The sequence below is a fragment of the Aplidium turbinatum genome, chromosome 3 (assembly GCF_918807975.1).
Source record: "Aplidium turbinatum chromosome 3, kaAplTurb1.1, whole genome shotgun sequence".
In the NCBI taxonomy this organism is placed as follows: Eukaryota; Metazoa; Chordata; class Ascidiacea; order Aplousobranchia; family Polyclinidae; genus Aplidium; species Aplidium turbinatum.
The window spans coordinates 14,953,965-14,969,170 of NC_137474.1; the positions used below are offsets into that span (position 1 = coordinate 14,953,965).

A 15,206-nucleotide genomic window follows, 5' to 3' on the forward strand; every position below is an offset into this window, starting at 1 on the left:
TTTTTAGACCTCTGCTATGTTTGGTATGTATTGTTTTTCGTTGTGATATTCAAAAGTAAAAACAAACTGAACTGGTCATCTGGCAACAATATTTTTAATTTTTCATCTGGCAACGTTTTTGTTTCTGCAGCATTATTTCATTTAAGCACATAGCACATCGTTTTATCATAGGTTTTATGTAGGCGTTCAAGTTTACTAATTTTTTTATGACAAGAATAAACATTTCACTTATGAAACGAGTAATGTTTGTGTAATGCTGTTTTGTATCAAAGCAATTTCAGTGTGAAATGTGATACCCTATAGGCCTAGTACTGTTTTTTTTTCTTTCGGTCATCTATTGGTCATTGACCCATTTTTTAGCAAAATGTCCGAAAAAAATATAGTCAATTCGGTCAAAATGTCCGAAAAAATATATAGTCAATTGACTAAATTTGACCAAAAATGACTAAAAATGGCCGAAATAATTAAAATTGACCGAATTTTTTTACGAAGTGGCTATTCTTACAACATATTGTAAAACTAGCCTCTGAAGCTATTCTTACAAGCACCACTCAAGCAAGACGTTGTTTACTCGAGCAAGACCTTAATGCGCTCAGGCGTTTCATCCGACGACGCTCATACGTAATTTCGCGCGCATGCGTATTGGCTTGTGCTGCACACTTGATCGTAGAGTGAACCGCGGTAGTTGCTGATTTTGCTGATCGAAACTACACGTCAATGAATCCATCGTCATCATGATTACGAAGGGAGCATTATATTACAGTTTTGAGACACTTTCTTCGGCTATTAAGCAATGGGAAAAAGAAAACTTTGTCAATGTTTATGTGAGAAATTCCATAACAATTGAACGCGCAAAACGACGTCTAGCACTTACATCCACAAAAACCTGGAATGAACAGTTGAAGTATCGTACAATACAGTATGCTTGTGTGCATGGAGGAAGAACACCCAAATCATGTAGTCAAGGAAAAAGACCAAATCAAAGGTAAGTAATGATGGTTTTGTCCTTGGTGCCCATAGGTTGAGCTACTCATGTAGCCTATATGCATAAGTTTTGCTAATAGATTGAGTTTTGCATAAGTGCAAATTGCCTACATTCCTTATGAATGCTAAGAACTTAGCAAAATGCATATATTCTGCTGAACCATTCCCGCATGCTGTCTATTGTAATAAGTTTTGCTAATAGATTGAGTTTTGCATAAGTGCAAATTGCCTACATTCCTTATGAATGCTTAGAACTTAGCAAAATGCATATATTCTGCTGAACCATTCCCGCATGCTGTCTATTGTAATTTCCATTGAATTGTCATGCCCAGAATTATTCCTAAGTTGCATTGAATTACCCATTAGTTTTGTCAATTTACCCATATGTTACGTCGAATTGCTCATCAGCACAATTCGTCGAATTACCCGTAAGTCTCATGAAATTATCCATAAAGACATGCCTTATGGGTACTTCAACGCAGCTTTTTGGCAATTTGACGTCACTTATGGGTAAATCGACTAGATTTATGAGAATGCTCGGCTGAACTTGTGGTAATTCAACGTGACTTTATGGGTAATTCAGGTGGGCTTATAGGTAATTGGATGCAACTTATGGGCAATTTGACATGACTTGCAGGTAGGCTACTTTAACGTGAGTTATGGCTAATTTAGGTGTACTTATGGGTGATTCAACACGGCCTATGTCACCTCATCTTTGTTGTTTTTCAGTACTTTTATCAAAGGTTGTCCATTTGGAATCAAAGTAAATGCAACGTCAGATGGAAAAGCGCTATGCATCACTGAGATTAGTAATGTCAATGATCATAATCATGATTTCAATGAAGTAAGTGGAAATAACCCTTTGTAGTAGAGTCATAGCCTTTGAGCTATGGTCACACTAGCCCTGTATATGATAAGGAGGCTTTCATCAGAAATTATGTGAAGGATAAAAAAGAGCAATAACATTAGGGGGGGGGGTTAATCGGCTTTTTTTTCAAATTCAATTTTAACCCAGGTTTTAGGATACAACAGTACATTCTAAGACCACTAGTAAAAAAAATTGAAATTTCCGTCCAAAACCCCCTTTATCCAAAAAATTACTTTTCGTGTATAATTGCATTTTGATTATGACACTTGAAGTTCAAATATTGTTTGCTACTGTACTAAAACACGTTAAGAATGTTGCAAGACAGTTTTTCTGATCTTGACTTCATCGTAAGACACGGTAAAGTGGTCATTTCACTTTGCGCGCATGACTACGCACATGCTGAATATGACCAGTTTGTGCGAAACTGGTCATATTCAAGCCGCCGATTCACCAAACCTGGTGATCTTGCCCATCTCTGTGGGTTGGACACCTGTCAAAAGATATGTCATTTTCTTGACTATGTGCATATAAATTATTTTTCAGAATGCATTTAATTTGATGCCTAAACAACGAAGATTAAATGAAACAGAAAGCAGTGTGATCGGAGAAATGCTTGCCACCAAAGCAAATAAAAAGTTGGTACAAAAGCACATTGCAGCTTCTACAGGAAAAACAGTTATTCTTAAAGATCTGCATAATATTGCCGCAAAACAGAGACCTTTGTATGAAAACACCTATGATGAACTTATTAATGAAATGAACAAAGAAAAAGGTTAGTCGACAGACAAAACTTTTTTGTCTGTTATACAGTACAAGATATGTTCATGCTAAATAGTAGAGATGACTTTCTAATTTCTATGTGCAGTATGATAAGTAGAGATAGAATGAGCTCCGGTTCCGGTCAAATTCTGGCTCCGTACTGGAGGTGATGTGACTCCGGCCTAGAGCCGGATGTGTGTGTGCAAGCTGTGGTCAGGGTCATGACCTTGGAAAAATCTAATTTTTTGCATCATTGTAGTACTGCAGCAATGCAAGAATAGGCTACCAGGTTGCCTGTAACATTGGTCAACACCGTAGGCGTATTTGCAATCTACAGGTCGCTGCTGCAGATTGAGTGTCACATGATATTGTGAGCATTCTTCTTGAACCATTTCAGATATAATGTCAATTAAGCAATTCGCGATTGACCTCTTGCCGTAATGGTTTAGACTGCAGATGAATTATTTCGATGACGTGGGTTCAATCTCACCATTGCCAGTTCAATTTAAAGTGTTGACCGCCTGGTTTACCGGTCAATAGACTCTGTCTACTGCAGCAAACTGCGGATTACCAGTACGCACATCATAGTAGGCTACACAAGAAAAATATCTAATTTTCAGACGTTTTTCTATTCAGAAAACGTTTGTCTAGTATAACCAACACAGAATATTAGCAGTACCCTACAACGTGTGGAAAATTTGCAACATTGAGCTATAAAGGGTCAATTGAGAGTATTTTTTGCTTCATTTTCTTCATAAGAATTCATTCTACTTTCCCAAACTCATGCTCCAAAGATTTTTGTTGCAACATAAGGCGCTATGGGGATTGTAAGATTGAAAGCGGGATCAAGGAATTCAATCAAAGGTCTTCAATATCTTGAAACAATTCTACTTTGAGTGGATAGAAATAGAAAACATTGCTAAATTTGAAATCTACGTAAAAGTTTACTCCTAATGGATCCTTTTAACGGACCCTAAGCATTGCAATGTGGCATCTTTTAGAGAATGGGGTGAGAGTGGTATACAACCGCTCAGTTGGAACATTGATTATATGATGTAAATATTACCAAAGGCCTAAACATCCTTCCTCTGGCCAATAATTAAAATAACATAGAATAGAAAACAAATTTCACTAAAAGTTGATGTTTTTGCTTTTAAATCTGATGGAGTGCCTAATAGGCCTAATTGTTTTGCGCTATTTTAGTCTGGCCCAGGATTGTCAAGATTCTTGCTTTGTAGGGTATACTAATCCTCAGTTTATTTTCATTTTAGGTGCTGCAGTAGATGTGTTTGCAGATGATGACAAACAATTGCAGGCGATATACTTTCAAACGAAAGACATGCGGGAAACCTTTGCGGCATATCCTGAAATGCTGCTGATTGATGCAACCTACAAACTTAATGACTTGAGAATGCCATTATATGTGATGCTGAATGTTGATGGCTTAGGTCAGAGTGAAATTGTGTGTCTGTGGCTTGTAGCCACTGAAGACAAACTGACCATCAGCAAGCTGTTAACTCAGTTTAAACTCCACAATCCAGCTTGGGATAAAGTGGAGGTTGTAATGGCTGACAAAGACATGACAGAGCGGGATGCCATGATGAAAATGCTGCCTACTGCAGAAATTTTAATTTGCTATTTTCATACCCTTCGCACTTTTCGTAGAGAAGTTTCCATGGAAAAATTAGGCATTTCTTCAGCCCAAAGGCAGGTATCACTGGAAATTTTAGGAAAACTGGCAAATGCCAAAAATGAGTCAGCTTATAATTTACTGTATAACCAATTCGTTGACACAGTCCCAATTGCTGTCACAACATATTATAACGATAACTGGCATGCTATTCGACATCAATGGGTGGATGGACTGAGCAACTTAAAAGCTAATTTTTTGAACAGAACTAATAATCGACTGGAATCCATCAATGGAAAGTTGAAAAGTGTCATAACAAGATACTCAGGAATGACCATGTTTTTTAAAGATCTGATGGCATGTATCCAATCTCTTTCCACCGAACGTGACCACAAAGCGTCAAATGCTTTCCTTAAGGTTCCAATTGATGCGATTTCAAGTGTGGCGGAGAGACAATACCAACAGCTACTGACACCATTTGCATATATTCATGTGCAACAACAATTCAAGTTAGCGGAAAAGGTTGTCATGTCAGAGATTTTGAATGATTCTGCCATAGTAAAATCTCGTGTCCATGGGGAATTGGCAGTCACAACAACAGCATGTCCTTGTGGATTCACATCATCAATGCTGCTACCTTGTAGGCATGTCTTGGCAGTTAGAAGGCAGCTCCATATGTCAGAGTACAATCCCAATCTTTGTTCAGAACGGTGGACAATGCAATATTTTCTTAAATCCCATCGCCTGACAAGAAACTCACTGGACAACGGTCCTGCATCCACATTACCAGCTGTTGAGATTCTTAACAAGCCTCAAAGAAGATGTGTTTTATCAGAACAGCAAAAGTATCGCCGTGTTCAAGATATTTCCCAGAAGATTGCGTTAATGATATCTGAACAAGGAATGGATGAATTCCAATACAACCTGGATAATTTACGACAAATTGCAGAGTTCTTGCAGGAAGGAAAGAAATTCCAAGTTGTGAACTTTTTGGGTCAAACTCAGAAAGGTAGGCCTATATGCTAGCACTATTTACTAAATCAGAAAAACTAGCCTATTTTTTCAAATATCTGAAGAGATATGGGTTAGTTACTGCAACTTGCGTCGTGATTTTGCAGTCAATTTTTTTTTGAGCAATGATTTTTATGGCGTTGAGCTATCCAATATGTGGGCTAATATGTACTGCATGCGCAGTTGCGCACTAATTTACGATTATACAAGGTTGCAGATGCTCAGTAATTCTGCTTTTGTGAACAACTGCATGATCCTTTTCAGGCACTGATACTGGAAGTGCTGCTGCAACATCTTCCAGCAATGATCCTGGAATTGCACTTCCTACAGTCTCAAGTAGTAGTTCACAGCACACACCCGGTGACGTCTTGTCGACCGTTGATACCAGTGCGATTATGATGCAGACACCGTCCAGTTCTATTCAGTCTTTTACAAGTATGTGCTGTTTCTGAAACATTCATTTCTGATTAGTTGTTTTTTCTTGCATTGCATAATGCATTATGTTTATTAATTTTTTAATAAAAACGTTGAAATAGTGATGTTTTCTACGTTGTAGCCTATATTCGATTCTCGTTGTGTTTATTAACAGATGATGCAGGATCAATTAAATTTCCACCGAAGATGATGAAACGTGGCAGGCCAAAAGGAGCTGGATTGACAGTCATTGGGTTACCACGCAAGAGACAAAAAAAGAGCGGACCAATTCCATTCAGACTGAAGTCGTCTTTTCAGAAAGAAGCAGGTTTGTTGCATTTATGTTTGTGTGACTTCATTTTTGTTATAGCCTACGTTAGTTTAAAAAACTACACTTTGACTTCTGTGGGTCTGCCTAGCCGATAGGCTACGTCAAAGCGTACGTAGGCTACATCAAACAAAGTCACCCATGGTCATATTTTTCAGCAATACTCAGTTGGTTTGTCGATTCTGAGGTAGTAGAAGAGGTCTTGCGTCCATTCAGCGATCGACTGATCGAAGAAAATGAAATTGAAACGTTGCCCGAAAGAATTCCAATGAAGTGTTTAGATGAAAACATTGCCATTGCTTCTGTGCGAAGACATTTTTCTTTTGACGGTTGGACGTTGATGGAGAACCTACTGACCACTTTGCGAAATAAAGGCCGCTGGTTGTGCATCTCCTGTTATTTAGATCTTGATGCAGGCGACAGCATCATGTGCGACTCGTGTCTGGATTGGCACCATCTGAGATGTCTTGGTAGAACAATGCCGCCAAAAACGAAGTCTTGGTTCTGCAGGAAATGCAACCTTATGGAGAAGTGACAGTGAATGTTCAGGTGATACTGCAATCTCGCTTTGTCAATTAAACCAAGGTTATGTAAACCGTGAACTACGAAAAGACTTATTGGCCTTGACGCGTTATGCTTGAAACTTGTAACATTTGATAAAAATCGTTTCTTCAATGGTCCTCACATAAAACGCTAACGATGTGTTCTTGAATGACTAATGAGTCCAATCCTGGCATTAAAAGTTCTGATGCATTTAGGACATTTAACATTCTTTGGGAGAGCTAGCTGAAAGTCATGGACTAGTACAGGTTTGTAATGTAGTTGCTGCAATATACTACGGTCCAACAAGACCTTCAACAGTTCATTAATATTCAACTATTTTACTGTTTCCAACTTAACACAATTAGTATACGTATGTTGAACTCTTTCATAGCAAATGGTGGTACAGAACTTGAAAATAGCAAGTAAAAGGTAGCTCGAAGCTGCAGTTTTTTTTTTGACTGACTCATCAGGAGCTGTCATCAGAATAAAACAAACCTAAATGTGGTGAAGTACTTATAGTAGAAGGAAAGAAGAAAAACTGGAGCTTCAAACTATCAGCTACCTTATACTCGCTAAATCCAGATTTGTTGCATGTGTGTAGTATTTACATTTCTTCACTGTAATCTTAGGCTATGGCATAAATGCTTTGATTTCTTATGGCAAAAAATGGGTGATGAAGATCCATAAGTTTATAACAGTAAAAAATCAATTGTTTATTGTTGAAAGTGGTTGGCTTCAGTTGAAGATGCCATGAGATCCATTGAAGAGTACGAAGCAAAAGCAGGAACGAAGCTTGTTGTTGTTCAGAAACGAGCATACGGTGCCATGTTAATGTTGATTTTTAACATCCTGTCATTGTAATTCACTAGTGTACTAAGTGTTGATATTCATACTACAATAATAAGCCTTTTCTTTGTTGACAAAGATTCTGAAAAGGTTTCTGCAAAGCACAGTGTTTTCACCAAAGTGGAGGATAGACATCATAAAAGAGGAAACGGTTTACTAACTGCAAAAAATGCTATAAACATATGTAAATGTGTTCTGTTTCATCAACTTTTCATCTCGTTTCTTAAAGACACTCAGTTTTCAGGTGTAAAAGCTTTGTTGATTCAAAGTAGCCTAGCCTACTTCACTGACCTCTTTTGTATTTTTTCCATCTAGTGTGCCAAATCCATACGCCTATGTGGTGTTATTGATTGGACCAAGTGACATGTCCAGCGGTAACCAAAGGCAGGGTTTGGGTCACAACCAATCTTTTTGAGACAATTTATTTTTTACCATATTCACGTAGTAGGCTTGGTGGTTTTCAATGTTACGTACAGTACCGTATATTATTTCTGTAGGCTACTATCATAAGATGAAAATTTAGTTGATTGTAACTCATCGTAGATGAAGATAATACGATTGTTGCATCGTTGCGGCCAAGGCATTTGCCTCTTGGATGCAACTTACAAGACGTCCAAGTATTCCCTTCCTCTATTTTTTCTTTGCGTCAGAACGAATGTTGGTTACCAGGTTGTTGCTACTTTTATTATCCAAAATGAACAAGCTTCGGACATAGCAGAAGCACTTTCTGTTGTAAAAGGGTGGTCAGAAAACTGGAACCCTTCGTTTTTCATGACCGATACATGTGAGGCGGAAATCAAGGCCATCGAAAGCGTTTTTTCAAGTTAGTGAATTGCATTAACATTTTCGTTGCTTGTGTGCTGTCTCCATTGCTCATGCATTTGTGTCGTCACTGTTAAGTTGCTACTGTACTTTACCACTCAGTGCCCACGACTTCTTGTTCCGCAGATTGCTACGTGTTACTCTGTGCCTTTCATCGCGAACAAGCCTGGGAAAGGTGGATGAGGAAAAGTGACAATGGCGTTCGCGATGATAAAGCAATTGTGCTGACATACTAGACGCAATGAGGAAAGCAACTACATAGAACAGACTTGTTTGCAATCAAACCAGGCGACAATGAGCGAATGGCAAACGCGATACCCCCCTATTCAGGGATAATATGCGTGTCTGTGACCGCAGGGGACCTGGAGCCGAGTTGTTTTGCACGTTGATAGCACCATGCAGTTGCAAGCACAGTAATAGGCTACTGAGCTCACATTTTGAACAATTCAGTGATCTTCACACCAAGGCTTTTTTTCAGTTGCTAACACGGCCACAAATCGCAGCGCATATGCGTGCTTAGTGTTAAGTAACAGCCTAGTGGAAAGTGTTGTGGATTGAATTTGCTAGTTCAAATAAGTATATTAATTCCGGTACCCAAAGCCTCAAATGAATTCACGAATATCGCAATTGTTAACAATGGCATATAAATTAGGATGTTAGTGCACACAAAGTAGGGAAAGTATTGCTTGAAGAGTTGATTCCTGGGACAAAAATTGAACACTGTAGGCTATGTCGAGCAGAAACTGGTTTAGTGTTTTAAGGTGGTCAAAAATGTAAGCATGCGTCTATTTGCATCCAACAAATAACGAAACTCTAAACTTCTCAGTTTGGTCGGGAAACAAAAAGGGTTGCGAGGACAAATGGCAGGTCTCATCTAGGCAAGGAGAGGAGGGACACATGGGTGATGATCTGGCCTAACAGTTACTGTGCTGTGCTCAAAATATGTACAGTTTTTGTTTAACATGTGCGGTATTCACTTTTTGTAAATAGCCTAGCTTTTCGGAAATGCAACGAGTCATCTGGCGCTATTTGCTTGTGTTTGAAGCCCGGTTGCTCGCTTTGTGAAAAAGCTATCAACCTCAACTTTTGCTTGTCAATAGACAGAGATATGTTGTTTAGATTAGCGTTTATTAAATGCTGTTATCTTTAAAAATATTTGTGGGATAAATGGTTAAAGTCGGTCAAGTTCAACTCTTTACCTAAGAAATATTTTTAACTTTTAGAGTCTGGCTGACCTTAATTTGGATAGACGATAGCTTGTGCTTTCCAGCAATGGTTCAATTGTTAAAATCGAAGCAGAAACAAGCAACTTACAACTAATTTAATAAAGACATATAATGATCGCAGACCGGGGAGACTTGTATACTTGCTTCGATTCGGAAATGCAACGAGTCATCGGGCGCTATTTGCTTGTGTTTGAAGCCCGGTTGCTCGCTTTGTGAAAAAGCTATCAACCTCAACTTTTGCTTGTCAATAGACAGAGATATGTTCTTTAGATTAGCGTTTATTAAATGCTGGTATCTTTACAAGTATTTTTGGGATAAATGGTTAAAGTCGGTCAAGTTCAACTCTTTACCTAAGAAATATTTTTAACTTTTAGAGTCTGGCTGACCTTCATTTGGATAAACGATAGCTTGCGCTTTCCAGCAATGGTTCAATTGTAAAAATCGAAGCAGAAACGACAAAGATATATTATTGATTAAATGCTGGTATCTTTAGAAGTAGGCTATTCTTCGGATAAATAGTTAAACTTGGTCAAGTTTAATTCTTTTCTAAGGAGATATGTGGTGTTTTTCGGGCTTGTGTTACATAGCTATTAGGTAAAAGCGGACACTTGCACGCTTTTTTTGTCATGGTTGACTAATTTCACCCCACTTTTCCACCATTTTATGGTGGATTCCTCCTGTGTGACGTCATCGCCTTTTTAACCAGGGTCGCGACTTGTATACCAGTTCCAGATCACGCATGAGCGCATATTGATGTCAAACGTAATGCTTGAGTGGTGCTTGTAAGAATAGCCTCTGAGGCTATTTTTACAATATGTTGTAAGAATAGCCACAGCCATTTTTTTAAGTGATTTCGGACAAATGACCGAAAAGTCTCAGCAAAAAAAAAAACAACCCAGGCCTAGTATACGGTAATAGGTGTTAATAGGAAAGATGCCATGTGGAATGTGCATATATCAAAGAAACGGGGATGCAGAAAAAACATTTCAGCAAGTTGACTTAAAGTAGGACCCAGCATTCAATAAGAGGCAACTCAGATGAGCTATCCAGGGTTGATGACAAGGGATGCAACCTAATTCGTACCATGAACAATTCGTACTGTCAGTTTGTACCTTAAAAAGATCAAGAGAAAAAATTTAAAAAAGCCGAAGTCGCTGATCGCAGTTTCCGCAAACATTTTAAAATTTTCCGCAAACAAACAAGAACTCTTAGGATCATTACCAGAAATTTTAAAATGTTTGCGGAAACTCCGCTCAACCCTAACCCTTTTAAAATGTTTGCGGAAACTGCAATCAGCGACTTCGGCAAACTCTTAGGATCATTACCGGAAATTTAAAAATGTTGGCGGAGGGTCCCACAAATTACCCATAAGCACCATAAGTACCATAAGCACCATAAGTCGCGTCGAATTACCCGTAAACCCCATAAGTCGCGTCGAATTACCCATAAGCACCGTAAGTCGCGTCAAATTACCCATAAGCCCCATAAGTCGCATCGAATTACCCATAAGCCCAATAAGTCGCATCAAATTACCCATAAGCCCCATAAGTCGCGTCGAATTACCCATAAGCCCCATAAGTCACGTCGAATTACCCATAAGCCCCATAAGTCGCGTCAAATTACCCATAAGCCCCATAAATTGCGTCGAATTACCCATAAGCACCATCGTCGTCGTCGGCTCCAGCTCGTGTCCGAGCATTGGTTTCGTCTTCAAATTGAATTTGGTTTTGGATGGTGATGTCGTATGTGGCTTTGGAGGCCCAGTCTATGATGGAATAGACGTGGGCAAAAGTCACATTGTATGGAGGGTGGGGGACGTGGTAGTTTTAGCTTTTCTTTTCTAGTGTTTCGTTTTTCTTGAGCTTTTTGTATCCTGTTTTTTTTCAAAAATTTCTGTACCTTTCCTAATTCTTTTTCTCCAAAGTGATCTGTCACTAGCAAGTAGTTCCCATAGAATCCAGATCAATATTGGCATGGTTGAGGGAGACTTTCAGCTGATCTTTGTATCTCATTTTTGGTCTTCCGGGGGGTCTCTTTCCTGTCTCTAGTTCACCATAAAGCATTATTCGTGGAAGCCTCGTTGGGTCCATTCGTATGACATGCCCTGTCCAGCGAAGGCGGTGTTGCAATATGGTGGCTTCTAAACTGGGCAGCCTAGCCATAAGTAGCATAGAAATACCTAGAAGTAACGTCGAATTACCCATAAGCCTGTAAAGTGTAGTCTATAGCCGTCTAGGTGAGAAGCACTGGCTCGGCGTTCCAAAATATAGTTCGACACCGCTCAAGAGCAGGACGCTTGAAGGCATGCTTAAAGGTGGACATGAAGATTGGCTTCCTTGCCTTCCCGTCTGCTTATGTGTAATCTGTAGTTTGCTGCAGCAGATGGAGTGTTTTGTCCGATAAAACACTTTAACATAGGACAATTTTCCCTATAAACCAGGTGACTGCAGCATAGTGATTGTCCTCGCACTCAGCCAGAGACTTAATTCTTGCTTTGGACTTGATAATTAAAGAAAAACAGAATAATGGCAAGGGTGGGTATCAAACCCGTTTCACCAAAGTCAATAGCCCTTTGGCTAAACCACTCCGCCACGCAAGCATCATGAAATCTTAGCTTAATTTGGTTTATATCGGTAATGCTTCGAGAACGCTCACAATATTATCAGTTTAGTTTGTTTTTATTTCTGACTATCAGAACGAAAAAACAACGACAAACATAGCAGAGGTCTGTAAAAGGTAGAAGCGACAAAACGCGGATGTTATAACGTGCATGATACCAAAGCAGGACAATCAGATTAAAATATGACAAGGTTGCAACACCTTATTTTATGTCTGCTCCGTCTACTGCAGCGATCTGCAGATTACATATACGCTGACATAAAGGCGTGAGTAATTCCACGTTGCTTATGGGTAATTTGATGCGACTTATGGGGCTTATGGGTAATTCGATGCGACTTATGGGGCTTATGGGTAATTCGATGGGGCTTATGGGTAATTCAACGCGACTTATGGGGCTTATGGGTAAGTCGACGCGCCGATACTCCGATACCCTAACCCTTTTAAAATGTTTGCAAAGACTGCAATCAGCAACTTCGGCTTTTTTTAATTTTTTCTATTGATCTTTTCAAGGTATGAACTGACAGTACAAATTGTTGGATGCAACCTAATTCGTATTATACCATGAACAATTTGGAGTGCAACCTAGTTCGTACCCTCAGTTCGTACCCTGAAAAGATCGAGAGAAAAAATTAAAAAAGCCGAAGTCGCTAATTGCAGTTTAATAGCACAAAGCCGAAGTCGCTGATCGGAGTTTCCGCAAACAACTCGAAGGTTAGGGTTAGCGGAAACTGTGGAAAAATATTTGCGGAAACTGCGATCACTGAGGGTTAGGGTTAGAGATCATAGATTACTCGATGGTTAGGGTAAGCGGAAGCTGCGGTTAGCGGAAACTGCGGAAAAATGTTTGCGGAAACTGCAATCAGCGAGGGTTAGGGTTAGAGGATAGGTTACTCTAAGGCAGGGGCGTGCAACTGTTTATCTCAATGGGCCACAACGTACAATTATAATGAAGCTGAGGGCCAGTCTATCGAATAACACATGAATTTATATGAAAAATTTATTTAATGGAAACGTACACACAATCGTTACTCATTGAGTGAGTGATTAATGAGATGTCTGATATCTTCTCTGTCCAGAGATCTTGCCAATGTCAGCTTTGACGGAGGAAGTGGCAACTCGAAGTTGACTTGACAAGTGCTCATCTGTAAGCTGATTCCTGCATTTTGTCTTGAACAGCTTCATTTTTGAAAAGAACTGCTCTCATAATGCAATGCTATCATGCTATAATAATTAGCAGAGTGTTTTGCACAGTAGTGTCGCTTGATATTGTACTCTTTCATTAGGCTACTGCTATAGTGTTTTGACAAATCAGGCAAACAACATCTAGATTGTGTTGAACAACGAAGTAATTTATACACCACTCATTGTTGAACTTCCGGCTTTCATAATCAACCTTCCTTTTCTTACTTGTAGACATTTTTACTATGCTAAGCTTTTTGTAAAATAAATATTAACATATTCACCACACTGCACCCATAAAGTAAGATTTATGTTAGGGAACGTTCAAATATTACGTAACGCTTTTTTTTCCGAATTTTTGACCCCCCCTCCCCCATGTAACGCCAACGTAACGCTTTTTTCAATCCCCCCTCCCCCATGTAACGCTTTTTCACTACGAATTCAGCACAAAAAACTACCATTTCGTACTCGAAAGCGTTACGTAACGTTTTGCTTGAACCCCCTCCCCCCCGATGTGACGCTAACGTAACGCTTTGCATAAACCCCCCCCCTCCCCCTCGAAGGCGTTACGTAATATTTGAACGTTCCCTTGCTGAATCATTGCCAGAAGAACAAGGCGGTTTTCTACAACGCTTACTAATGACGCAACAATAATGCTAATGATGTAATAATGCTAAAAGTCAATAACGCTAATGATGATGTTACAAATAACAACATCTTCCGATCTAACAGTGATAAGCATTTAAAAATAATGGGCTACTTGATGAAGAATGTGCGGGCCACGTAAATGGGTACCGCGGGCCGTTCTCTGGCCCGCGGGCCGTATGTTGCACACCTCTGCTCTAAGGTAAGGGTTAGCGGAAGCTGCGGTTAGCAGAAACTACAGAAAAATGTTTGCGGAAACTGCGATCAGCGAGGGTTAGGGTTAGAGCATAGATTAGTCTATGGTTAGGGTTAGCGGAAACTGCGATCAGCGACTCAACTCTTACCCTTTTAAAATGTTTGCGGAAACTCTGATCAACCCTAACCCTTTTAAAATGCTTGCGGAAAAACGGAAACTGCGATCAGCGACTTTGGCTTTGTTCTATTTTTTTCTCTCGATCTTTTCAGTTTGTTTGTTTGCGGATACCAATACCTAACCGATACTCTGATACTCTAACCCTTTTAAAATGTTTGCGGAAACTGCAATCAGCGACTTCGGCTTTTTTTAAATTTTTTCTCTCAATCTTTTCAAGGTACGAACTAACGGTACGAATTGTTCATAGTACGAATTAGGTTGCACCCGATGACAAGTGATGTCAAGTTACTCATATCAGAATTAATGTCCAAAATTTGACTTTAGATAATGGATTCTCTCGTATCGGCCATGCACTTGCAAGTACACTGTGATACTTCCAGGTTTTTGGCTGTGCAGGTGCAATGTGACACTTTCAGATTTTTTTTGTGCTTGGAGTGGCAGATATCACTAGTTTAGAGCCCTAGCTAGGCCAAGCTAATTTTGTTGATTGTGGGAATTTACCCTCAGATCGAGGTGTAGCTTCTTTCAGACCTTAATCTGGCAGTTTAGCATGCGGTGATTTATTTATTATTCAATACTAATTTATTATTCAACCTGTACATTAACATACCCATTAAATGCTTACCGTACCGTAACTTTGTTTGATTTTGATTATCCACCTACCTTTATTTGATTATATATTTCATTTTTTATTTAGTTTTTTTGCATGCTGTTTCATTTTACTGCTTTGTTATGCAATTGTACAACAAAAATGCACTAATCAAGAAAATAAGCTATCATATCTAGATAAATTGAAATTCATGAAGGTCTAAAATATCACAGTCAAGATTTTTAATGAAAAAAAGAGAATTTTGACACTTTAAACCCTGATTAACGTAAAGTCAATAGAGGATCCGCGTAAAGCAGATACAAAAGCATCTAATTTAGTGAAAAAAATTGAATGCAGTAATATTGACAAC

General features: G+C 39.1%; 1 protein-coding gene across 1 annotated transcript; it reads left to right on the plus strand.

The window, feature by feature from the left end:
• Window positions 1–608: 608 nt before the first annotated feature.
• Window positions 609–8,521, plus strand: LOC145766932 (uncharacterized). Its single transcript, XM_082578640.1, has 7 exons — window positions 609–985; window positions 1,714–1,828; window positions 2,396–2,624; window positions 3,883–5,250; window positions 5,517–5,687; window positions 5,842–5,994; window positions 6,153–8,521. Exons 1-7 carry the CDS (start codon window positions 735–737, stop codon window positions 6,527–6,529), a joined length of 2,664 nt encoding a protein of 887 aa, XP_082434766.1. The 5' UTR covers window positions 609–734; the 3' UTR covers window positions 6,530–8,521.
• The last annotated feature ends 6,685 nt before the right edge of the window (window positions 8,522–15,206 follow it).